Source organism: Phoenix dactylifera, chromosome 4 (assembly GCF_009389715.1).
Source record: "Phoenix dactylifera cultivar Barhee BC4 chromosome 4, palm_55x_up_171113_PBpolish2nd_filt_p, whole genome shotgun sequence".
Classification (NCBI taxonomy): Eukaryota; Viridiplantae; Streptophyta; class Magnoliopsida; order Arecales; family Arecaceae; genus Phoenix; species Phoenix dactylifera.
In genome coordinates, this window is record NC_052395.1 from 6,799,993 (window position 1) to 6,825,766 (window position 25,774).

Sequence of the window (25,774 nt, forward strand, 5' to 3'; positions counted from 1 at the left end):
GCCTCCACCTTTCGGCCATCTCAAAGTGAATTTCGATAGCAGCGCTGCCGGTGATGGAAGCAAAGCAAATATAAATTTTGTGATCCGGAGTCATGATTCTAGGTTGATTGCTGTTGGCGGGCGAAGCACCGTCGGATTGACAGCCGTAGAAGCGAAGCTCAAAGCAGCATGAAAGGAGATCACCTATCCAAGACGGGTGCTGAAAGTTGAGCATACCATCCTGGAGGGGGATTCAGTGACGGTGATCAACTGGATATGGGTGAAGAGGCAGAGGAGGGATGGAGACCCTCTGCTCTATGATATTGGATGAATGGTAGAGGACTATAGCGCTTTTCGGACTATGTATGTATACCGGAAGTCGAATATGGCCGCCGATTGGCTTGCTACCTATGCTGCTCAGTACGTCGGAGAGATTCTCTGGCCACACCAGAAGTCGCCCCTCCATTGTTTTGTTATTTTCTTTCTTTTAATTTTGCCGGTTGCGTACTCGCCAGAATAGCATGAACAACCATCGTACTGAAAGAGAAAAAAAAAAAAAAACACCAACCCAGAAGTGCATTGTTTGCAATTTACATATTGAAAGACAAAAATGTCGCAGTAATTATTTCTGAGAATTATTTCTGAGACCCAGTAGTAAGTCAAAAACCGAACCGTGATACCAATAAGAGGGTCTCAACTCAGTCATTAACAGACCTAGGATCCCAGCATCAGCCCATATCATATTAGCTTATTAAATCTGGATTTAGTTCCCCACATAAATTCAAAATAGATCCACGTCATAATGGCCCCACCACTGCTGCAAATTCACAAGGATCGCCGTTATACAACACCCCAATTACCAATTCGATGCAAGTGCAACAATATAGCACTCGTCGATGCTCCCATGAAGCAAGAACATAGCTATGATATCAAAGTTTAGTTTGCTAAAGATGGATACAGTCAAATTTGATTAAACCAACCACTTAGAAATCCACAAAAAACAACCAGCCATGGAAACATTTTGTGTTGACACTACCATGACTATTTTGACATTTCAGAACCAGAAAACATCACAAGGTTCTTGTACATAAATTCATTGGCTACGTGCTGTTCATTATTCATTTTGTAACAAAGGGAATCATCTTACATGAAGAGATGAATCCCTGTAATCAAATATAAGACCCACTCACAACCTACACTCAAACCTTGAGCAAGAGATACCACCACATTATTGGCTAATTAAAAAAAGAAAAAAGAAAAAGACTGTCTCTCTGTCCTATATTGACAACTTACCTCGGATCAGGCAAGCATACAGACAATCAACTTCTACCGTGACCATTAAAATTCCCGCTAGAAGAAATCAGAAGAACGAGATGAGCGAGAGGAACGGCTGCTTGGGTCAGAATGGTCTTTTTTAAACATCTCTAGGTGCTGGAAACATTTCAAGAGTCTCACCTGGAAAACAGAAATATATGGAAAAACAAAGCATCAGAGTTTTATGTTAAAATATACTGTGATTAAGTATGCTGTGCCACGGCTTCAGTTCAACAAATGTATCAGAAACATATAGGCTCTAATTAGGGGCTCTCACTGGAAGGCTAACAAAAATGGCTGATAAGTACCCATAAGAAGATATACTAATTCAATGCTCTGCTAAAACTGTTCCGCCGTCAAAATCAGAAAATGTTGGTATATCCTTCAGAAAGGATATACAAAGTCTGACTACCAATTAGTACTCGAAAACAATGACTATGGTACTTGACAAAGGTATCAAAGTATGATATCGTTTTTAAGTTTGTTCTATCATTAACCAATTCAGTATGTCTATACTGGACATGGTATCAGTGTATCTTATTGGAGTCAGGATTAAATTTTATAAACAGGATATGTCAGTTCTTTTATTAGTTTAATAGTAAAATAGGAGTGACTTCATTAATAATCATATTCCCATGTCTCTTTGGCTACAAATATTTACAGACCATCAAATAATTGGCCACAATATTTACAGAACATCAAATAACAAACTTTGGTATCATAACTTAGGCAATGTTTCAAATTACAATCCACATTATTTACAATCATCCACACAATCTAAAACACTTAAATAAACTGAAATAACATGCTTACTGATGAGCATTACCTATTCACAATGTGTTCCAAAAAGGGATGCTTTTCTGCTGCATGCAAGTTTTCTAGTTCCAATCATGGTTTATTTAGCATTTAGTAAAGATAATGACACTTGGTCCTGTGTGTTGGGCATAACTTCATTACTTTAAGGCCTGGAAGTATTGAAACTCAGCTGAAAAAAGCACACAGGCAACAGCACTTCGATAGGATTGATGGGTGGATGTAAAAAAGAAAAAAAATATCACACCTTTACTAATTAAGTAAACATCCAGACAAGAGAAGGATTAAATGTTCGAAACAATTTGTTTGTTGATTTGGCATTTTAAAGAGAGACCAAATTTTAGTGCCTTTCGTATTACAATTCTTTCCAGTTAATATGTTATTTATTAGATGGCTTGCTGCAATGCAACCTAGCTGATAATATTTTGCTTAAAGATTGAAAAGAAAAATAGGCCTTTTCTACAATACTTATGCAACAACTAGATTGGAAAATATATACAATGAAAAACCACTTGGAGATAAGGTGGAAACTTTGTTCTAAATTAAGTGTCAGGAAGAGTACGAATTTAAGAAACATACCTTCCAATGCTTCTTATGAGTGATTTGGTTCTGAATAATGCTTAACCGATCAATTATCTCTCTGAATGTGGGTCTGTCAACAGGGTTCTCACTCCAAGATTGCTCAATTAACCTACACAGCATTCAGAGTTTGGTATAATTATTGCAGAGTTTCTAACAAGAAATAAAAGTAGCGAAAGTTGAAATAATTATTTTTAAAAAAAATTCAGTTGTCTTTTCTTTTAACCTATGTCAAGAACTCAAAAAAATATGCCTCAAGAACTTTATGGTGGGCAATCTATTTTAAGGAATGCATGCAGGAGAAGGAATAGGAGATATCTGAGTATAAAGAATAAACCACAAAAAGATTGTCTTGCAGGTTTACAACCACATGAGACACCTCTATTAATTCTACTCCAAAAATACAGCAGTATAACTTTTTTTTAAAAAATGTCATAAAAGTACATAAGATACATCTCTTTCAAACTCCAACTATAGAAATGACCTTCCCCATATTCTTCATAAAATGGGAAGGATGTTCAGATTTTTAAGAAAGATGCATAAATTAGAGCATGTTGAATGATTTAATACCCAACAAGTCAAAGAGAGATGAGTCAGATGACAGAATGTACTAGATCTGCTTGAAGGAGAGGACATTAGCACCAGTGAAAGACTTACTCTTTTAGTCCATGCGCATATAATTTCAGTGGAGCTCTACAAGGTGGCCTTTCTTTAGAGGCATATGCTTTTGGAACTTCATTTTCTTGTCTATGTGAAAAAGGAGGGCACCCTTCAATCATCTGGATAATATCAATAAAAAGTGTTTGAAATGTTAAGTAAAACTAATATGACAGTCTTCTGGAGCATGCAAGTATGAACAAAAATTTATTGACAACAGATCAAGCTGCACGTGCCACGAGCAATTAACTATATGAAGGAGAATATGATATTTCAAGCATCTGATTGTAAACCTATTTTATGAGCAACTATGATACAGAGAATTTCAATGCATACAATGGAACAGGCTCAGAACTGTTGGACCAAGACAGTTTCGGAATTGGGTTAGGCTGCCCTTGGCTTGATGAATAGAGATCCAAATCTCTATTATAAATAGCAATGAAATATATTTTTATATACAATCATAAAATAAACCCTGACCCAGTAAGAATTCCCCCTTCCCATTCCTTTCCTGCCCCTCTCCCATACTCTCCTCTTCTCGAATTCTCTCCTCTTGCTCTACTCTCTGCCGAACTCCACCACTGCCTTGCAGTAGTCTGGAGTCACCAAGCTGAACCTCAGGCAGAGCCCAAAATTCCCATCCTTTTAACAGTGTTAGGCCCAAATTATCCCAATGTGGAGCCAATTCTGGCATGCCCTGAACATGTTGGCCAGTACCAAGGCAAGTTGTCTTCCTAGAACCAGCCTGCTTTAAGCCCCCTTAAATGGAACACAAAATTATTTATAATTTATCATTGATCAATCATGTAGACCAATTCAGGCCAACAAGTTTGTTCAAATTAAACATTATATTCCAACTATATTCATATACATCAGCCACTAACTTAACTAGAAAAGTGACATTACTCAAGCTATGCTAAGTAAATTCTGTGCAATATGGTGAGCAAACTCCGTGGAGAAACTTGTATGAATCTGCAATCTAACATGCTGAATTATATAATCACTCATAGATACAAATTGGTCAAGTCTGGTTCATAATAACTTGACCTTATCAAGTACTCATATCTAAAATTAATCTGTTCAAAAATAGCAAAATCCGTCAAAATCAACAAAGTATCTCCAGTATTGAAGATGATTCTGTAAAATAGACAAGAAAAAATGGACTATAACAAGGGGAAGTTGGAACAGGTTTACAGGTTGGTGATAATCTATGAATTCATGATAAATAACAGTACTGGAATGGCTGTATAGGATTACAAGAATATTGATTTATCTTCAAGTCCAAGATTGAACCAGGATGCACCTAACAAGATCAGACATTCTCTGCAATGAAGTTTAATGGATACTGTGATTATAATCCCGCTGGGTTTGATGGAATTTACTTTGACATCTAGCCTAAGTTTCAATTCCCACTTTTTCCAATTTCGATCTGCCAACAGAAGATGATAAAATAGAGGATCCTGCAAAGGATGGCTAATACCAGCATAGGAAATTAGGCAAGGACTTCAATAAACAGATAGATGTTTTGGCATGACCATGAAGTGATTCCCACTGCATGGCATGTATGGTGCACCCTAGGATTATTGTTAGAAGCATCATATACGGCTAGTCAGTTCTAAATTCAGTTTCCAGCTCAGGTTGAATTAAAATCAGAGAGGCTAGTTAAATCACATTTCACATCAAGTCAGGCCCATTCCTGCACAGATAAGTTCTACATGATCCAGAATGGACCACAAAATTAAGTGGGTCTGGATAGGGAGACACTTGGCCCAGCATCTTCATGTTCCTGGTTCGGATTGGGATCTATTAGCATATGGGGTTGACCTAACCTGTATGCTCATGTGTACAAAACCAAAAAAACAAAGAAACAGAGAAATTCAAAATTGTTTGGCCACAATATTTCAAACTTGAACACAAGCCCAGCAACCTGCTTATCGCAGCAAACAGTGAACGATCAGTACAAATTAGACCAGACCCAATTTTAGTCCTTCTTCCACAAAAACATTAAAAAAACTACTTTGTTCTGCATGATAATAATAACATCGCTCTCCTTCATAACATCTAGAGCATTACAAATTTACAATTGTCAGCACAAAAAGTAAAAAAAAAAGGGACAATACCTACTCCAATTGGCCAACAGATTTCTCGATATTCATTTCATGGTTCACAAGCGCTTCAAATTGATGATGATTACATATTAGATTATATAAAAGTCTCAAGTAAACCAATGACAGACTAATATGAAAATTTAGGAAGTACAACACATACAAAACCCATACGATATCATTAACAAGGGAAAAGATGGTGAAGCGGCTTGCCATGTGAGAAAAACTGACATTGTTTTAACAAGCAACATAGTAAATTGGAATTAGATTACCAAGAGTAATCTCGAACAAGGTTTGGAAATCTGAACATACTGCATTACATGCCACCCCATGGCGAGGGGTGTACCAATACATACCACATGCCGCACCAATGCTGTACAGCATATCATGAGCAAGTACAGGGTGGACCACAGTACATACTTCTATGCCAGTACGTGACCCACCCTCATAACATGATACTTTAAAGATCGACCTTCATTAATACAAATTTTAACCCCCACACATCCCGCCAACCAACCAGGCAAACGACAACATATACTGCTCAAGCATAAGAGAAGGAATAGTTCATAGAGAAGATAGTCCGCGAAATTCATGACATGGTTGATCTGCTAAACTGTATTCAAGTATATCATTCTTAATATGTATTTAGACATGTAGATTCTTGAAAGATTTTACCTCTTGTAGAATCAAAGAAAATGAAAAGACATCCACTTTCATATCATATTCTTCATTCCGAAAGATCTCCGGAGCCATATACCTGCCTGTTCGTTAAAAAAGAGCAACGTTTAATAAAATCCTACAGACAAAGAAGAATCTTATAAAGGGTACGACCAAACAGCGTTTATCTGGTGAACCTACTTATGCAGAAGTATGACAAATACTTCATGCAATTAATTATCTAGTAGATAATTTAGTGAAACAAATCATATTCTTGCTCCAAAGATTTCTGTAGGTATTCTTCAACAACATTCCTCTCTAATATCACCATCAACATAAAGCTAAGCCTTCTGCCAAAATAAACTGGAGGGCACACCACAGAGCAAGTTAAGTTAGCCAGCTCAACTACCAGATTAAGCAAACCTAGCTCAAATTAAGATCCAAAATATGCTGTGCCCGAGAAAATTTCATCCAAGAGACTTTAACTCCTAGATTCATTTATCTTTTATGCTCGTCTTCTTTTTCATACACAGTTCTGCCTCATGAAATAAACATATATGGTGGCATGTACTCATGGATTATGTACATTATTCTACCAGTAGCACTAATGTCTTCTAGGTTCTTGTACAAACAATTCCTCCTTCAATTTATAGGTTTAACGGGCAGATTTTTTTCTTTTCCACACTTCTGTTTCATTTTATACAATACTTCATAGGATGAACAAACAGAACCTGATAAGGCTGATTAATCTATGAGTGTTGAAAAATATTTCCAGGCTTATCCCTGAAGTTAGAGAACAACGATTAGTAAGATGCAAAATTCTGTCCATGCATTCTGTAAGCACCAAACATAAATATTGCAAACTAATAACAATGCAAGAACAAGCAAGTTTGAAGTTGAAAATTTAAAAATAAAAGTTAAAATGAGTATCATCTACACTTACAAGCAGTGTCTTGACATGTCAATGGTCTATCCTCTCTAACAGTCTTCGCCACCTTTATCAACTTGCTGACATCAAAATCCGCTACTTTTAAACACCCAGAATCATCCCGCAAGATATTTCTGTTATCTTACAACCAACAAATCATATTCAAACAGTCAGCCTATTCAGATAGATCATAAAATAAGCATATAAAGCAAAATTCAGCTCTTAGAGGAGGAACAGAGGTACAAAGAAAAACATGATACATGTAATCACTTACGAAGGCTCAAGATCACGATGAATAATGGCATCTGGTTTATGCTCGTGCAGGTAATTCATTCCTCTAGCATATTTTTAAGCACAAATTAGAACAAGTTTGAAATACTAAAGAGTAAAAGGACAGATGTTCAAAATTTAAACAGAAGTTTACAAAAAAAAAATATGAGGTATGGAGTAAAAGAGTAACCACTATAACATATGTCTCCACTTATCTAATTGAGAAGCACAGAACACGACCACAAAGGACATGAAAAAATCAACAAACCTTGCAATATCAAGTGCAAATCGAACTGCCAGTGCTGGCTTTAAAGCTCTCTTTTGTTTCAAAAAGTCACGAAGATCACCCTGCATCCCAGAAAGGACTAAATAAACAAATATCAAACTAATAAATGGATATGATATCAGAGTTACAGTTGTGCACACTAATTGAATATGATATCAAAGTAACAGTTATGCACAAACATTAGTAATTTTAAGCATACAGATAATTATGCATAGATGAAATTCCATCCCCTTCTTGTGCAGGCTGTACCTACCCTTCTCCATAAATGTGTTGCACATTTACATGCCATTTGCATGCATGCATGTTACAATTTTTCTGCTGAGAAAACAGCCCTTGCCCTTTCTATCAATGTTGCTTAGTGACAACCACATAGACTAAACCACTATGACTGTTCCCTCTACGATGCCATTCAACCTCTCTTATATTTCAATCACATTTGGTGTCCAACCAGAACCTCTAGCAAAAACTACACTCAGCATTGGGACAACAAGGTTCTTGTTTACTAGAAACATGACACGAGGAGTTCCTCTCAGTTGGCTAAAAGTCTGGCCAGGAAGCAAAATCAGATGGGAAACATGGGAAAGGGATCAAAACGTGGATGAAGGAGAGTAACTAAGCTAGACAATTGCCGCCACTCCCCCCCCCCCCCCCCCCCCCCCCCCCCCCCCAACAACCACCCCACCCCACCCCCACACCCCCCAGAATAAATAATTAAATAAACATTAAAAAGAAAAGAAAAGAAAAAACTCTATGGGAAAAAAAGGGGAAAAATGAAAAGGGAGAGAAAAAGGATAACTAAAACCATTACTCATTCTATCAAGATGACATCATCATAAAGTTGTAAATATGCATAATAAAACATAGATAACAAAAACACTCTCCTATCCAACTTCTATCACCATTTCAGGAGAACTGGTGTATAGAAGAATGCAGGAGTTGAATTTGTTGGAAAAGAAACGAAGCATTCGGCAATGGATTCCATAGGAAGGACCCAGCTATCAAAATCTGAAACCCACTTTATAGAGATGAAGTCTTACGAAGTCATAAATGTATATAATAAAATATGCAGATAACAATATAATTAATATGAAACCTAAGAAAGCTAAGAAAATCATGGTTGAAATTTTCCACCACTGATACAAGTTTCCATCACTGGAAACCTAAGAGCAAATGTTGGAGTAGATGCAGCATCTCATTAGTGCCTGCAACAACACTTAAAGAAAATGCCCAAATAAGTGTCATCTCACAAAGAGATTAGAATACTTCGATAAGTATACACTACATGTATTTAAGAAATTATATTATAACAACAACAACAACAACATATCCATCATTGCATGTATGGATAAAGGGAACATTCTTCAATACCTCCCTGCAGATTCTAGGTGGATATCCACCTAGAGTTTGCCACATGAATCAATCAAGCAGCTCATCATAGATCTCTCGACAGGAAAAAGGAAGGTCAAGGATGTCGTATAGCAGCCACAATTTAAGTGGTTAAAGTGGCGGCATACATGCTCAGTTGCAATTTCCATCAAGTGGATGTTCAAGGAGACAGAGACACTAGGAAGGGTTACAAGCCGAATAACACATCAAGTAGAAGTTGGGCAACAACATATATGTAACTGTTGCAAGGAGGACCATGAGAAAATTAAGATGGCACTGAAAGAAGCAAAATGGAACCTACACAGGATGGAAATGATGCACAACGCTAATGAAGTATAATTCCACCATGGTCACCCTAGTCACCAATTGGAACTGTCTTTTTTTAATCTGCCCATGTAATGATAGATCCAAGAAAACATGAGTAAAATCTGATGTACCACTTGAGATACATTTTAACAATGTAAAATTTGGAAACCCCTTCATAATGCATTCCATATACTAGTTTTAGTTAAAATAATTTATAGACCCCTTCAAAGCAGTCCTCTCTCTCTCAACTCATCAATCACTATGAGAACAAGATCATAGATATAATTATAATAATGATGCTTCTAGCCAAAAAAAAATCTATATTACCCAACTTATGTGCATAAATATATGCATACTGATAATATCTCTAAGATGAAGAATGCAATGTGGTGTCAAATAGATGAGAACCTCAATACTTGTTTTTCCAGTATGAACAAAAGAATATTCCCTAAGTAACCCCAACTAGGAACATACACAAGGGATACAATGCTGATGAACCTCAATACTTGTTTTTCCAGTATGAACAAAAGAATATTCCCTAAAGTAACCCCAACTAGGAACATACACAAGGGATACGATGCTGATTGCCTGATATGGCATGAAGTTATAGTTTATACTCTTCATACTGAAAGCAAAGGTCAGTATAGTTATAGCATCTTAAGCCAGACTAAAGTTGGTAGACCTAGTAACATTTGAAAAACCATAGTTAAGACTGCTTAAAAAGCAGATACTGGGAATTATACAGAAAAAGCTTCACAAAGTAGCAAATAATATTTTAAGCTATTTGAGTTTGACAAGTACAAAGCTGAGTGTTTTGCATGATCCAACAGAGTGACATTCAGAGATTTAGCAACCACCTTGGGCAAATATTCTGTGACTATCATCATTGGACTGCTCTGAGTGACAGCGCCCAGAAACTGGACTACATTTGGATGCCGTATTTGCTGAAGCAATGCAAGCTCATCTCTAAATGCCCTTCTGCATACAGAGAGGTTTATGATGACAGATGGAAAATGATACAGGATGAAAAAGTAAAATAGATGAACCAAGTAGACATGTTGATAAGAAGCAAGCATTAAAATATTTAGACAGTACAGGACCAACCCACACTTTATCTTCATCAGTAATTACATCTTCACCAAGCCTTTTAACTGCGACTTGAATTCCACGCCATGTTGCTATACAAAATGTTCCCTGAAAAATGAGTTCTTAGAATGAAAGTACAATGAAATTCACATAACAAAGAAACATCTAACATCTGCATTTCAACAATGGTTAATGCAATCAGTTCAGAAACTAGGAAATGCAAATGCAAAAAAAGGCCTCAGATATTGGCTGCATCATCATTATTTTGTAAAGAAGAAAATGTCTTGTATATTAATTTAAGAAACCCCTTAGCGTGGGATTCAGAAAATATAATTCTATAAATATTGCATTCTTTCTAAACCACCAAAAACTAAAGAGAACATATAATGCAACAACAAGATTCTCAATCTAAAATTGAAGGAAACATGAGCTCAATAAATGAATTTTGCGTTTCACCATTGCTAGCATGACACAAAAATTTCACAGAAAAGTTACATAACTGAAGTGTAACCCTACTATTCTCCCGTTTTCAAATGAAAAAAATACAGTCTGACAGATTGAATAGCAATAGGAGATCTCAACATCCCCTGTGTAACCTTTTTTTTTTAACTAGTTTTTTTTGGCTGTCACATGATTATGCTGCTAAAGCGTTTCTCTTTGCAGATACAACAGAACCTTTGAAACTAATAAGGTGACACTGAAAAAAGTTGTTAGTTATTAGAGGCTATAAGATGTCGGATTCATCCTACTAGAGCAACCTAATTTAGACCAGACCTAGATCCAAAATTTTGATCCATATGTCCTGTCGCAAGATTGGGTATAGATAAAACCATACCAGTTTTAGCTATAAGAGACTTCACCTGCCCAAATCAATAAAACAATTTGAAAGGTCTGACCTAGATCCAAAATTTAGATACAGCCAAATCCTATACACGATCTGATTTGGGTTGCATTCATGCATTTCAACTCAGCTAAGATTGTGGTTTGTATCAGAACTGGAACCCCATAATACGGTATTAGGAAATCTCACCTCATAACATCTCACCTGAAATAAAACTGATAAATTCCAATATATCAATCAATAGAACATAAAAATATCAGCTGATATTTTTTAATCTTGGCTGATATAGCAATCCAATATCAGTAACTATGCTAAAGCATTGATTTTTTTTTTTGAAATTAATAGCTAAACCATGGTCTGCCGTACCGGTCCGGCCTGGGATCGGTCCCGGATCATCGTGGAATCCGGTACCGGTGGTTTATTGTTGGAGAACCGGTACGGGACCGGTTCGGGACCGGTACGGGACGCCACCGGTTCGGGACCGGTCTGGGACGCCACCGGTACGCCGACCGGTACCGGTACGGCAGACCTTGAGCTAAACCATTTTTCCTCATCAAAAAAGGTTTTCTAAACTAATTAATTTCTAAATCAATGCTTTAATATAATTGCTAATATTGCATTTGCTATATAATCCAAGATTTCAATGCTTCAATCCAAAAATATTGGCCGACAAATCCGAAAACCTTCTTTTCCTTCCAAATTTTCCTTGTTTCCTTATCGGTCCAAATAAACCAAAATCTCGATTCATATAGATCTCGAACACCCACTCGATACAATTGAAATCTCAGTTTTTTAAAACCTTGATTTCATTCTAGGAAAATGTAAAGTATGGGCTCGACCAGATCCATTACACCTAAATTTCAACATCAAAAGGAGAGTGACCTGGTGGTTGAATTGGAAAATAGGAAGAGTTGGGAGCACTGAATAACTAAATATTGTCCTGGCCTACTGAATAACATGAGCCAGTTCAATCTGTTTTGGCTTTGTATGAGACGATACAAAATTCAAAGACCGCCATGCGTACCCTGGATTGGATGCAGACCGGGTTAGTTCTGCAATTCATGGGGATTGGGGTGTTTTTTGGAGCCAAAATATGCATGTTGGTGTTGACAGTTCACTGAAGAACCAGGCTTGAGCCCTTTCCTAGTACACTCTTGGGTACACAACATTTGGACATTTTTTAAATTCAAATCAGACCTTTGATAACAAATCTTCATATAGCCCTAATGGATAGGCTACTTCATGTCTCAATGTATTAATGTAGATATTTTTTGGCACATTCAACAAAGTGAAGTATGTTCGATCACGCTTCTAATATGTTGACGCATTTTCTAACTATATCCAGATTGTCCATTATTTTTATTGATTAATATCTACTTTTTAAAATATTCTAATCATATATGACATATTTATAAAGTAATTAATCACTAGGCTACAATGATTATTTTAATGTTAAATATTAACTTATACAGATGCTTCCACCTCTGTTTTCCATCTTCTTCAGACAACTTTCCTGCCCCCTAACCCAAATTTGTGAAATAGTCTCTCTCGCTTTAGGCAACTGTTATGTAGAGGCCCCGGAAGATATTAGATGTTACCGTGGCAACAAACATCAAAGGAAGCTAGGAACAATATCAACAGCTAAGATACCTGAACTACAACATTAGAAGTTTCAATTGAAAGAAAGCTACTACAAGCAAAAACAAGATTTGATGATAATTTTGGTTTTTGGTTTCAACAATTGAAGATTACTAGTGACTAGAGCCAAATAGTAGAAATAATAGTGCGATGTGCTCCGTGTGGATACCTGCTTACGTCAAAAAATAAAATAGTTTATTTGATTACGAACAATTAAGAGAAAGTTGTTTTACAGCAATGTATTGAAAACTGGACCAAAAGGCAACTTGGTGCCCTAGCCGGTTCATCGGCCGCACAAGTTCAATCAGCCAGTCCGACCGGTCAGCATGACAACATGTTGACATCATAAATATATTTTTATTTTCAAAAACTATGATAAAATATGGAAAAAAACAGAAAAATACGAAAAATTCCAGAAAATTGAGAAAAAAACTAGCCAAAAAATTCCCCAATGGTGATTTTCTTGTAGTTTTCTAAAGGATTTTTTTCTTTTCCTACCATAGCCGTCAACCATACACTCTGACCAACTACTAGAAATATAAAATCTAAATGTAATCGACTATCTTATTGATGTAATCAAAGAAATTTGAAGTGTTTCGACATTCCAAAGACTCAGCATCATAAACTACTCCAAAGCAACAAATTATGAAATCCAAGAGAAAAAGAACACCCACAAACCCCCAAACTTCAAGAACTGGAAGGAGAGAAGAGGAGAGGGAGAGACCTATAATTGGAGGCTACAACCGCGACATTGTTGTCGGCGAGGACCTCAGTGGCATCGATGTGGCACTGCTTGTCGTCCAGTGGTCGGACTGCAAGTTCCATAGCCAGTCGTTAGGATTTTGGACGACCCTCCCTCCACCTCCATAAGCTCCCTTGGTCCTTCGTCAACCTTCCCACGCTCCAAGAGGCAAGAGCTCAATGCCTCCACCCTCCTTCCCACCGCGTCGTGTTGCTTTGCGAAAGGAACTAGGGTTTCAAGTTTCAACCCCCCAATAAGAGGTAAGACTAAAAATATGGGCAACTCAGCTAAACCATGTTCGCTATAAGTGGTAAGCCCTCCACTAAAGTCTAAACCCAACACTAAAAATATGGGCAACTCAGCCCGAATCGGCCAATTCAACCAATCCGTCCGATTCTACCAATTTTTGCTGATGTTTGTCCACTATCAAATTTTTAAACAACTCGGACTGAAGACCTATCCCATCCTCGATCGAGCCAGCTGGTTCGATCCGAGCATCAAAACATTGTTTTACGGTTAAACTCCAAACTAAAAGTTAAAACACACTTTAATATTCAAGCTTATATATTTTCTATAATATTCAGCTCCAATGTCCTCTAAACTTTAATGATGCTACCCGAAACAATTGGGAAAAAATACTACTTTCCACCATTGCCTTAATTTTCATAAATACTTTATCTAAGTCTCTGACCAAGACTAAGACAATGCATACAACGAAACCTGCCAACAATCAAGTTTTTAGTGAACTTCTAAAGCCGAGATCTTGGTTTACCATAGCCAAGATGGGAAGTGGGGGAATTTGGAAAGACCCAAGATTTTTTCCAAGGTCTCCACCAATATTGATTGGGATACAGAAATCTTGGCCAATGTGATAAATCTAACATAGCAATTATTTCAAAGAATTGGTTTGGCGTTTATTAATTAAAATATCTATTTAAGGAAGTAAAAGATGACTGGAAAATAACAGCCGATGTATCGATGCTACTTCAGTTGATATCTTAGCACTTATCAGTCTGCCAAGATAATGGAAGTTGTGTTTTACTATATATGATATCAAGGGGTACCTGATACCAACATAAACTGAGATCTCAACCAAAATGGAACCATTGATTTTTCCTTAACTTTTCGACAAAAAGTAGATTTTGCCCCACTTATTATCTGTTTATTATTTATTTTTCTCATGTAAAAGAATAATTATTGATAATGCATCTATATTTCCATCATCTATATTTCCATCTTAGTTGTCTATTCTAGGATCTTAAACCAATGTGGAAAACTTGAAATTAGTCACTTCAAATACCTGGGAAGATACGTGATCAATATAAAAATGTATACACACGAGTGACGGTGCAATGAGAAAGGATATACTAGAGGAAAAAATCAACTCAAATAAAAAGTCACGAGAAAGAACACAAGCTAGAAGTCAAAAAACAGCACAATAATGATGTCTACTTTAGTCCACCTAAAAAAGGAAAAAAATGTTTACCGCTAAACTAGTTCAAACATTGAGAGATATAAATATTACCAGAAAAGCAAAGAAAAAATGGTTAAAATAAAACAAGATCAGTACAAAAGATAGTCATGGAAAAAGCAAGGAAAAGTACCTTAGTTATCCAGACACTGTTTGTGAAATCAAGTTCCCTGGGGTCTATCTCATATTCTGGAACTTCACGGGAATTCTTAACATGCATTGGAGCAATCTATATAAGTTTAAAACAAGAAAATTATTAATATAATAGTTCATCGTGAAAAAAGAACAACATCCAATTGAGCAGCCATCTCATCCAAATCAAACAAAATAACAAAGCTTGAATTACACACCCGAAGCCTAGCACCATGCTTCTCCAATAGCTTGATCACTTCATGATTTTTGTAGTGTATTGCATCTGCAAGTGGCTATTGATGAAGCAATAGTTAAAAAAACTTATCAGAATAAAACAGTTTATGTCAGTTTACGTACCACAAGGAAAAGGGAAAGGTAAGGATAAGACCCTACAACCCGGTGCTCTCAGAACTCAACAAATAATTTATATAATAGTGGGGAGGGAAATGTACCCCAGGAACTCTTCCATAACGGAAATATCTCTTCGTTACAGAAACCAAAAGAACCGATCACGATTTCATCCAAGACAAATAAAGCAAATCACAAATTCTACACACCCATTCCACATCCCCGTTTAGATCGATAAGAAGCTCCAACAACGTTATCATCATACGTTTTTTGTTTCAGACGAATCTCTATTCCATGCTTTTGACCGCTTCGAAGACTACTGGCAAGTCTTTTTTCCCCACTCCCAACAAACCAGCTTTTTCTAATGGCAAATCAAGACTACCCAAAAACAAAGTTCAAAATCATCAATTTCACTCTTTTTTAAATGCCCTTTTCAGTTTAAAGGCTATAAAGAAAACGAGCGCATCCGCCCCTTATCAAGAACTAGGGGAAAGATTGAAATTTTACCCTAGAAATTCATATTTTCCATAACCAAAGAAACCGCTATGAAAAAAAACTGAAGTGGGGCACACGTACCGTACTTCCCCACTGATCTTCCGCGTCCACCTCAGCGCCGTTCGTGATCAGCAATTGAACAACATCGGGGAGACCCTGGCACGCAGCGACGTGGAGCGCCGTCCGCCTATCGATATCCCTATAGTTCACGTCGACCCCAGACGCCAGAAGCTCCCGGATTCCCGCCACGTCGCCCTCGTTGGCGAGGTACATGAGGCGAATGTCCGATTCGATCTCCTCCGATACATCCAGCCTGTCACAGTCCTCCGGCCGGCCGGCCTGCGGCTCCCCCTCGCGCTCCGGCGCTAGGGAGGACAGCTTTCCCAAGGTGAAGCGCCCCGCGGACTTGGACTCCATGCCCGAGGCTTCAGCCTTTCGAGGGTTTCGAATCCAAGAGCTAGGAATTTGAGCCTTAAAACCTAGAAGGGGTAGAGGGTTAATTAGGGTTCTTTTCTTCCACGCCCTAGTTTTTCGGAGACGGATCCCAATGGATAAAGAGAGTAAAACGGTGGGCGGAGTTGAAATTTTCGGCGTGAATAGACAAGTAATATGAAAAAAAGGACAAAAAAAACGTCCGTCGCTCGAGACACAGCTGGATTGGGATAAGATCATAAGAATTCTATCGCTGAAGAGATGGAACGCGGAAGGAAGACTACGACTATGAAGTTCTTTTCTTCTTTTTTTTTTTTTTAATCTTTATCTTTTTCTTTTTCACCATGACGGTTGACTCGTACAGTCCTACGCAACTTGCTCTCACCAATTCAAAAAAAAAATCTAAAGTGATTTACCATCCCTATAAATATACTTAGCCTATAAGGCAATGTCTCTATCCATCATGGCCTAAATATTCCAAAGTAGTGGATGCTAGCCTCATGCCTCTGATGCATCTAGATCCAACCGATTATTATAGCCGAGTCATCTTCCAGCAAGACTAAATTGGCTCGCAGTATCGAGCTTGATAGAGACCAACTCAAGTTGCTCTCAACTTCGCCCTAGAAACAGAAATATCAAAGATCTGAGACACACCAGCTGTAACCACCCTAGAGTCTAAGCCTTTCATCACAAAGCTCGCACCACCCCTCTCGCCACTATCCAACACACATCTATCGAAGTTGACTTTAAGAAAACTCGGAAGTGGGGGCTCTCAAGTGATGAACACCATCTGTGGTGCTACAAAAGCATATGTAGAACATCAGATGCCCCGAGATATTAAAGGCATGTCCGATGAATCTGCATGGCTGATCTCCGCCACCTGCACACCATCCCGCTCTAAATGTAGGACTGTTTTCTCCAAAGGTCCAGGTGTTCCTAGCGAGCCAAATGTGGTAAGCAATATAAGTCATCACAATGGCCATATATCAGGTCTGAGGAGTGGCATCCCACCGTCTAAGCATCTACGTGAAAGGGTCTGACTGGCACCGAGCATCCGGCGGGATATCGACAAGTCTCCAAACTCTCATAGCTCGATTGCACTGAAAAAGAATGTGGTTCACGGTCTCCTCCACCTAGCACCCAAGGTAGAACGGTTTGATGGCTAGTCCACACCGACCCCAAACCACCTTCCAAAGGAGTAAGGCAAACCTCGGGTGAAGACCAAAACTCCAAATTTAGATGCAATCCTACCTTGGATGCTGCTTGCATTGAAGGAGGTCATAAATGTCTCTCACTCTAACCCTGAGAATGTAGGACGTACCCCAAATCCTCACATCCGGACCGACACTCCCTAGAACCGCCAGCGACTGGACTCTCTCCGCGAGGTGCTCACCAAATAGATGGTCGATTCGGCTGGCGTCCCACCCAACCCCTTCAGGGCGGAGGAGATCGTAAAACCGCAAACCATCTACGACCTCAACATTGACCATGGTCGACCAGAGTCTCACCGAGAAAGTATCCACCTAAGAGTCCTCTACAACATCCACACTGCACCCATCACTAATCAACCATCTAGTTTTAGCCACGATAGTGGGCACGTACCTACAGATCTTCTGATGGATGAAGGAGCACCTTCGGCACTCTGAGCTACCCCACCTGCCATAATCAGTCAACAATGGGTAGTCATCACTTGACTCCAGAAGTACTGCGACTCAAGAACTAGTCTTGCCGCATGTCAAGCAATCAACACCTCTCTCCTCGTGAGAAGAGACTAGACACCCAGCCCTCTTTTTCTAGTCGACTAGCAGATCGTCTCCCATGCAGCAAGTGCACTCCATGTCCTCTACCATATAAGCCCCATAGGAAGCTCTAGAGAAGACACTCAATCCTCGTCAATATAGTCTTTAGAATGACTGTATTGGACATGAGAAAAATCGACATGGAGCTCAGGATTGATCTCACCAACGACAGCCTCCCCATCATAGATAATGAGGCCGCTCTCCAACCCTCAAGTCGCTCCTGGATGCACAGCACCATGCTGAGGCACTTCAACACCTGCAGTCTCCTGCCAATGATAGGAACACCTAGGTAACTCCATGGCCCCTCTTGCTCCCTCATGCCAAGGGTCCCCTTGATAGCCTACTTCACCTGTGACTCTGTCTTCGGACTGAAGTAGAGACCTAATGCCACGCAATTGTCCTCCAAGACACCTCTGAGGGTCAATGTGTCCCTCGTCCTCACCCTGACTAAAAGAAGATAGCCGTCTACAAACAAAAGATGAGAGATCGGTCAAGCACCGGAGGCTAGCACGTAGGCGTCCATCTCCTGCTCCTGACACGCAACCCATAAGATACGAGATAACACATCAGTGCAGATAATGAACAGATAAGGGGAAAAGGGGCAACCTTGACATAGCCCGATGGTGGAGTGGAAGAATGACAACGACGTCCCATTGATCATGATGGAAAAGATGGCCTCTGCACACAGCCAAGAACCCAACTAATCCAGGTCTCGTGGAAGCCAAAACTCTCCAGAGCAAATATGAGGAAGTCCTAACGGACTCTATCGTAGGCTTTCTCCATATCCAGCTTCACTGCCATATAGCTCCGTCGTCTCGGAGCATGCTGCAAATCCCACATCATCTCTCGGGCAATCAGGACGTTGTCGGTAATGCTATAACTCCCCACAAACGCCCATTGCTCCTGCTTGATGAGTCCAAGAAACAACGGCTTCATCCTTCCCACCATAATCTTCGCTACTATCTTTTAAAGAGTAGTGCAAAGACTAATCAGCTTGAAATGGTCGGGCTCCGTCACATCCTGGCATTTTTGAATGAGAGTGACATAGGTAGCCTTTCAAGCATCTATCATCGATGTCGTGCTATAGAACAACTGGACTGCCTCCACCACTGCCCTTCAGATGATGCACCAATACCTTCTGTAAAAGAGCAGAGGGAAGTCGTCTGGCTCTAGAGCTTTTTCCTCCGCCAAGGCCCAAAGGGCCCCTCGCATCTCACTCTCAAAGACCGGCCAAATCAGGTTTGCATTCTCCATCGTCCCAACCCCAACATCCGGCAGCAGAAAGTAGGCAACCATCCTCGGGCTACTATCCTCTATCCATCTGAACCTGAAGAAGTAAAATAGAATGTCTAACCCTGCTTTCCTCCTCCACTCTTTGCTCAGCCATATCTTTCAAGGATTGGATCATGTTCCTCTACCTCCTAATGATAGTTGACCGGTGGAAGAAACAAGTGTCCCTATCCCCTTTCCAGATCCACTAGACTATGGACTTCTGTTTCTAAAAAACCTCTTGCTGCCGCAAGAAAGAGTGATGCATAGTTAGCTTCTGATAAAGAACAACCATGTCGGCCTCCGATAGCTCGCTACTACTATCCTCACTCCCATGAATATCAACGCTGGAAGCCTCCATCTCATCCAAGCGTCTGAAGATGTCGTCCACCTCCTCTCAATTCCATCTACGCAGTCCGTTTGGTGAGCTCCAACTTGTGAAACCCTCTGCATGGCATCCCTTCACATCAGAGTCCCCCAGGCCCCTCGAACAATATCCCAGGGCTAGGGATCCGACAACTACACCTCGAATCAGAAGGGACGGTGATCCGAAGGAATCCAAAAAGATGGCGAACCTGATAAGTGGAGAAACACTGGATCCAACATGCTGACGTAACAGGCCTATCTATCATCTTCCACACCCTGGCATGGTCTGAACGGTTGTTGCACCAGGTGAACCTCGGCTCAGAGAACCCAAGATCCACCAAACCATTCGCCGCCAGAAAAGTCACAAAACTTCCTTCTCTCCACTTTGTCGATGTACACCTTGCCACCTATCTTCTTAGTGGGCCCCTGGATGTAGTTAAAATTACCAGCAACCAAGGTTGGGATCTCCTAAGAGACAAGGTTGGTGACCTCACCCCAAAGAGCCCTCCTCACTCTGTAATCTGTGCTAGCATACACTCCAGACATAATCCAAAGAGTTTCATTAGGTTCTGAAATTACCATTATAACTTGCTGGGGGTAATTGCGGAACACATCCATAGTAGCAACATCCTGCTTCCACAAAACGATGATGCCACCTGACCCTGAGACTCAATAGCAAAGGGCACCAAGCGGCAGCAAAGTGATGCTAAGCTCAATGGAGGCTGTCTCCTGAAAGCCGCAACTTAGACAAGAAATAAATGTTCGGGTCGTTCATATGGATCAATCTTCTAAACGAGGTGTTGAAAGAGGGCATGCCCGCTCCCCTGCAGTTCCACACAAGGATCTTCATTCTGCACCATGCTGCAACTCTAACACCTGCTCCTCACCGCACAGGGCCCTAATGCCATTCTCACCTAACTAGGTTTGCCCATCACCAACCCCCTCTCCTTCTTCTCTTCTCGAACCACCTCCCAACACAACCACCATTGCCTTCCTCACCATCGATTCATGATCCCATCTGTCTGCATTTGGGCCCGAGTCCAGTCGGCCACCCACCGGCTTGCCACCATCGAACCCCTTCTCAGCCATCGACACCGCCAAGATGGAAGCTTCAGTAACGATAGTTTCACCGGCACAACTGACTAGGTCCACCAGAGAATAGATTGTTCCATCAAAAAAAGCAGGCTTATTACTTCAAAAAAAAATTCTATACTTTTAGGGCTCAGTTCAAATTTATCATATCGTTCAATTTTTTTCAATTGAGTACGTATATTTTATAATGTGTTATAATGCTATACTGCCATCAACTAGCATCCAATTTTACCATTAATGGACAAATATGAAATGAAGGTGTAAACATTTTAACAAGGACGTCAACCGTCTTAAGCATAAAAATATTTTATAAATTATAATAATATTAATATTTGCATCAACCAGCATCCAATTTTACTATTAATGGACAAACATGAAACTGATATGTAAACGTTTTAGCAATGACGTCAACTGCCTTAAGCATGAAAAGTAGATAGGAAGGAGAGAAATGGGGAGGGAGAGAGAGAGGAGAAAGAGTGAGGAGGTGAGGGTTGAGATTAGGGTTTGCATTTTGGGAACTTCTTCTTGGTTGCCCTTTCTTTCTACTTGCTTAAAGGGGGGAGACTAGATTGAGTTAATGAACTTTATATTGTATTTTTGCTAATAGTGTTAACAGTATGATTTTTTTATATAGAATGAGAGATAGGTTCAACATACAGAAGCATCGTAGGGTGCTTTGCAAAGGCATCTGAAATTGACATACCTAGGAGGCAAGGTTGATATGTGGGACAATTATGATCCAAATTTTATTTTATACACTAAGTTGATAGACATGGTCAAGGAGCTAGGGTGTCAAAAGAATTCCAGACATGAATGTAAATAAGGGTGTTGGAGAAATTAGAAGTGATATTGGAGTTATGGAAATGGTACCTATTGCACTTCAACATGGGCCTATAGTGATGTATGTAGAAGTTATGGTTGCTCAGAACTTGAAGGGTAAAAATGTAGTTGAAAGTAAGGGGTCTGATGCCGAGGTTATGGTTACTGATGCTCTGGGTGAAACACAAACTAATGTAAATAGTCAGGTTGTAGTACTTATGGTGACAATCTTGCTAATGAAGATGGTGATCCTGACTACATGCCAATGGAGCCACATAAAAATTGAGGAGATTTTGAGTATTGATGAGCTCATGACAGACGATGAAGAATATCTGGAAGCTAGGAATAAGGAGAAAAATGTGAGGCAAAAGGGCACTACTAGAGTTCATGAACTTGGCAGTGGAGTAGGCGCACTTGGAAGTGGAGCTGATGTTGGACTAGATGCTGTTCGAGCTGAAGGTAATGAACCTACCTATTCTGAGCCTAATTATTTTCTAAAATAAAATTTATTATTAATTGTATAATATATTATCACTATACAAATTTTAATGTGATATGTATATCTATTGAGATAGTAAAATAATAAATTATTATAAAATGATAAGATCATGATCCAATTTGTGTATAATAAGAAATAGAAATGCATCGCATATAGGGGATATATAAATGCAATATAGCAAAATAATTAGTGGTCGTGCTTTCACTTCTTAAGTAAGATCATGATCATACAAATATAATAATAAATAATAAAATATAGGTGTTATCTAATGATTTGTGCGGAATATGGGCAAGGTATATACTAATCAAAAATATTTTTTATTTATATCAACATATATTAAGAAAATATATATTTATTAATAATATCATTGATTTCTATATTAATTTAGTAGTACTAATAAAAAATTATTTAATATGATTTAATAAGCTAATAAGCTTCTTATTAATGATTTATATTGTTGAATTTTGATAAAGAACTAAATTAAATATTAGTGATATTTATTATCCAAAATAAAAAGTCCTACTAATAATATTATCTAATATAGGCGTTCACGTAGTAAATGAAGAGCTCTATGTAAGCAAAGCCTTTATTTTAGTATGTGTATATATATAAACACGCACTACTATATAACCCACACAATGGACGAGGTGTAATCTTTTTAACTATTCTTCAAATGCAATATAGAATAGATATAATATATATATATATATATAATATAAATAAAATAGAATATAATGGATATAAACTGATGAGAGCACAAAAGTGCGACCTACATGTCACCAAAATTAGTGTTTTTGCTAACCGATAATAATAAATTCACTTAAATAATATTATATTTGGGTTTGACACAGGTTAGTATAAATTAAAGTTTAAATGCACATTTGGTAGGGTTTAGAGGGATGCATCATAGCCCCAAACCGCGCGGGCCCAATCCTGTCATGATCTGATCAAGCATATTTGCACCCAAACATCCGAACCCGCGTGCGATCTCCCAGTGATCCTCGCGTTCCCTCCTTTCCGGATTAGCATCCGCACTCTTCCGAAATAGAGATTCCCACTCTCACTTCATCACAAAGAAAAAAAGAACTTTTTAATCTCCAATCCCATGAAGAATAGCTAAAAATAATATTCATTCCTGAAATTACTATTCATGCTGAAATCACTGTTCATATGAACAGTATTCCGAGATGATACTGTTCATATAAACAGTGTTCCGTGAAAACACTGTTCATATGAATAGTGTTACGTAAAAACACTGTTCATATGAACAGTGTTACGGGATTTTTTTTTACTTCACTGTTCTTCTTCCTCCCAGCAGCGTCTACAGCTCATTCCATTCCCGCATCCAAGTATCCAGCAGCGCTCTTCAGCCTCCCACGTCCATCCCGTGATGCATCCCACGCTTCCGTGGTCCAAAGAAGGAATTCCGAGTCAGCTCCCAGTATCCCGTGATGCTTTCCAGTGATCCCGCAGCTTCCTCTTTTCCGGATCAATGTTTCCAGCTCCTCCCAAATAATCACGCGTCAAGCTCCTCTTCAGCGCGTTCCTAGTTTCCGGATCAGCGTCTCCTCCGTGATCCAAGCCGCCCACGTCCGATCGAACGCAGCCAGCTCCTCCCTCCTTCGGCTTCATCAACGCCTCCTTCATTCCGTGATCCGGCGATCCCGCACCACGTTTTCCCCTCTTCCGTGATGCTAGCAGTGGTCCCGCGGCGTCTCTCCAGCAATCAAGCCTCCGTCCGCACCATCCGCGTCGCTGCCAGCGCACTCCAACCGCACCGTGCCCAGCTTCCTTCCGCGATCGATCTCGGAATCTCAGCTCTCCAGCCAGCGGATCCCAGCAATCACGCACTCTCCCCCTCTCGACGCTTCAAGGATTGATCTATAAATAGGAGGAGCTCTCGGTTGAGGCGAAGAAAGAGGGGAAGGCCCTGTTTGTGAGAAAAAGAAAAAAAGAAACAGAGCATGGCTCTGTTTCGGGTTGAAAAGAAAGAATAAAAAATTAGGGAAGGAAGGAAGGAGAGTTTTCTTATTTTTCTTTCTTGGTTTTTATGTTTTATTCTTGTGGAAGGAGGAAGTACTAGGCTTCCAAACTTCATTTTATTTTTTTTGTAATCATTCCTTTTTATGAAATCAATCAATTTCTTTCATGCAATCCTTGTTCTAGGTTTAGTTAAATTTCTATTTTCTTTATGCAATCGTTAAATTTTTCTTTTTATGCAATACATCTAATTTTCCTTTATGCAATTTATGTTCCAAGCTTCAATCTTCTTAAGCATTGTTTTCATCCATGTCAAAGTTTTCCTTTGAATAATTAAATATTTCATGAATTTATAAATGCTCTTCTATTTCAAGTATTTGTCTTTTCGTTATTTTCAAATGAAAAATAATTCTTTGGTAGGCTAGAAAATATTCAACATCTTCAACATAATGTTTTTCTTTTATTATCCAAAAATCGATTTCAAATCCGAGTGAATGTTCTAATTTTTATGCAACTCCAATCGCCTCCCTGTGGATCGACCTCTTACAACCGCTATTCTTCGAGTAGGAAAGGTAAGAGTATAATTAAATTTAACTTTTGTTCGTCGGTTCTAACAACGATCTGTCTAGCATATTTTTAGGTAGGCAGGAATCGGGCGAACAAAATTTTGGCGCCGTTGCCGGGGAGGCAAATCGAGAAGCAAGAACGATCACAAAGATCAAATCGAATTTTGGATGTCCGGAGTGAACGCACTCCGGTAGTAAGTTTTTATTTTTATTAATTTTCCTTATTTTGATTATTTTTAGTTAATAATTTCGTAGTTATTAAATTCTGAAATTTGAAATTCGGAATTTAAAATTTTGAAAAAAAAATTAAAATTCAAAAAAAAATTCCAAAATTTTAAAATTTAAAAATTTAAATTCAAAATTTGAATTCTGAAATTCGAAATTTGAAATTAAAAAAAAAATTAAAATTTTAAAAAAAAATAATTAAAAAAAAATTGATTGAAAAAAAATTTCCAAAATTCAAAAATTCAAAAATTTAAATTCAAAATTTGAATTCTGTGATTCGAAATTTGAAATTTAAAGTTAAAAAAAAAGTTAAAAAAATTAAATCAAAAAAAATATTATTTTTGCTAGTAATTGATAGGGTGCAATCCCCCGAGGTGATCATACCTCTATTGGGGCTCCTCACGGAGTAATCTCCAGAGCTTATTCAACGGGCATTCGGAGATTGACTGACACATAAGGATTGTGTTTAGTTTACATCCAAGTTATTGCTATAAAAAAATTTAAAAAAAAAAATTAAAAAAAAATTAAAAAAATAATTTTTTTAAAAAAAAGTTAAAAAAAATTGCTTGCTCATTTAATCAATACAACCTAATGACATTGCATAAACTTTAAAAAATTATTGATTATTTGTTGCATTTAGTATTAAGCATTTGCATAAAATAACTTAAGGGCAAAACCCATTAAAAAGATAAGG

General features: G+C 38.5%; 1 protein-coding gene across 1 annotated transcript; it reads right to left on the reverse strand.

The window, feature by feature from the left end:
• Nucleotides 1–990: 990 nt before the first annotated feature.
• On the reverse strand, nt 991–16,697 carry LOC103717204 (integrin-linked protein kinase 1-like). Its single transcript, XM_008805500.4, has 12 exons — nt 16,115–16,697; nt 15,409–15,483; nt 15,192–15,287; nt 10,389–10,474; nt 10,138–10,258; nt 7,571–7,650; nt 7,307–7,369; nt 7,048–7,166; nt 6,123–6,208; nt 3,343–3,464; nt 2,686–2,797; nt 991–1,434 (listed from the first exon to the last, which is right to left on the reverse strand). The coding sequence occupies exons 1-12, from the start codon at nt 16,448–16,450 to the stop codon at nt 1,330–1,332; spliced, it is 1,401 nt and encodes a 466-aa protein (XP_008803722.2). The 5' UTR covers nt 16,451–16,697; the 3' UTR covers nt 991–1,329.
• Between the last annotated feature and the right edge of the window lie 9,077 nt (nt 16,698–25,774).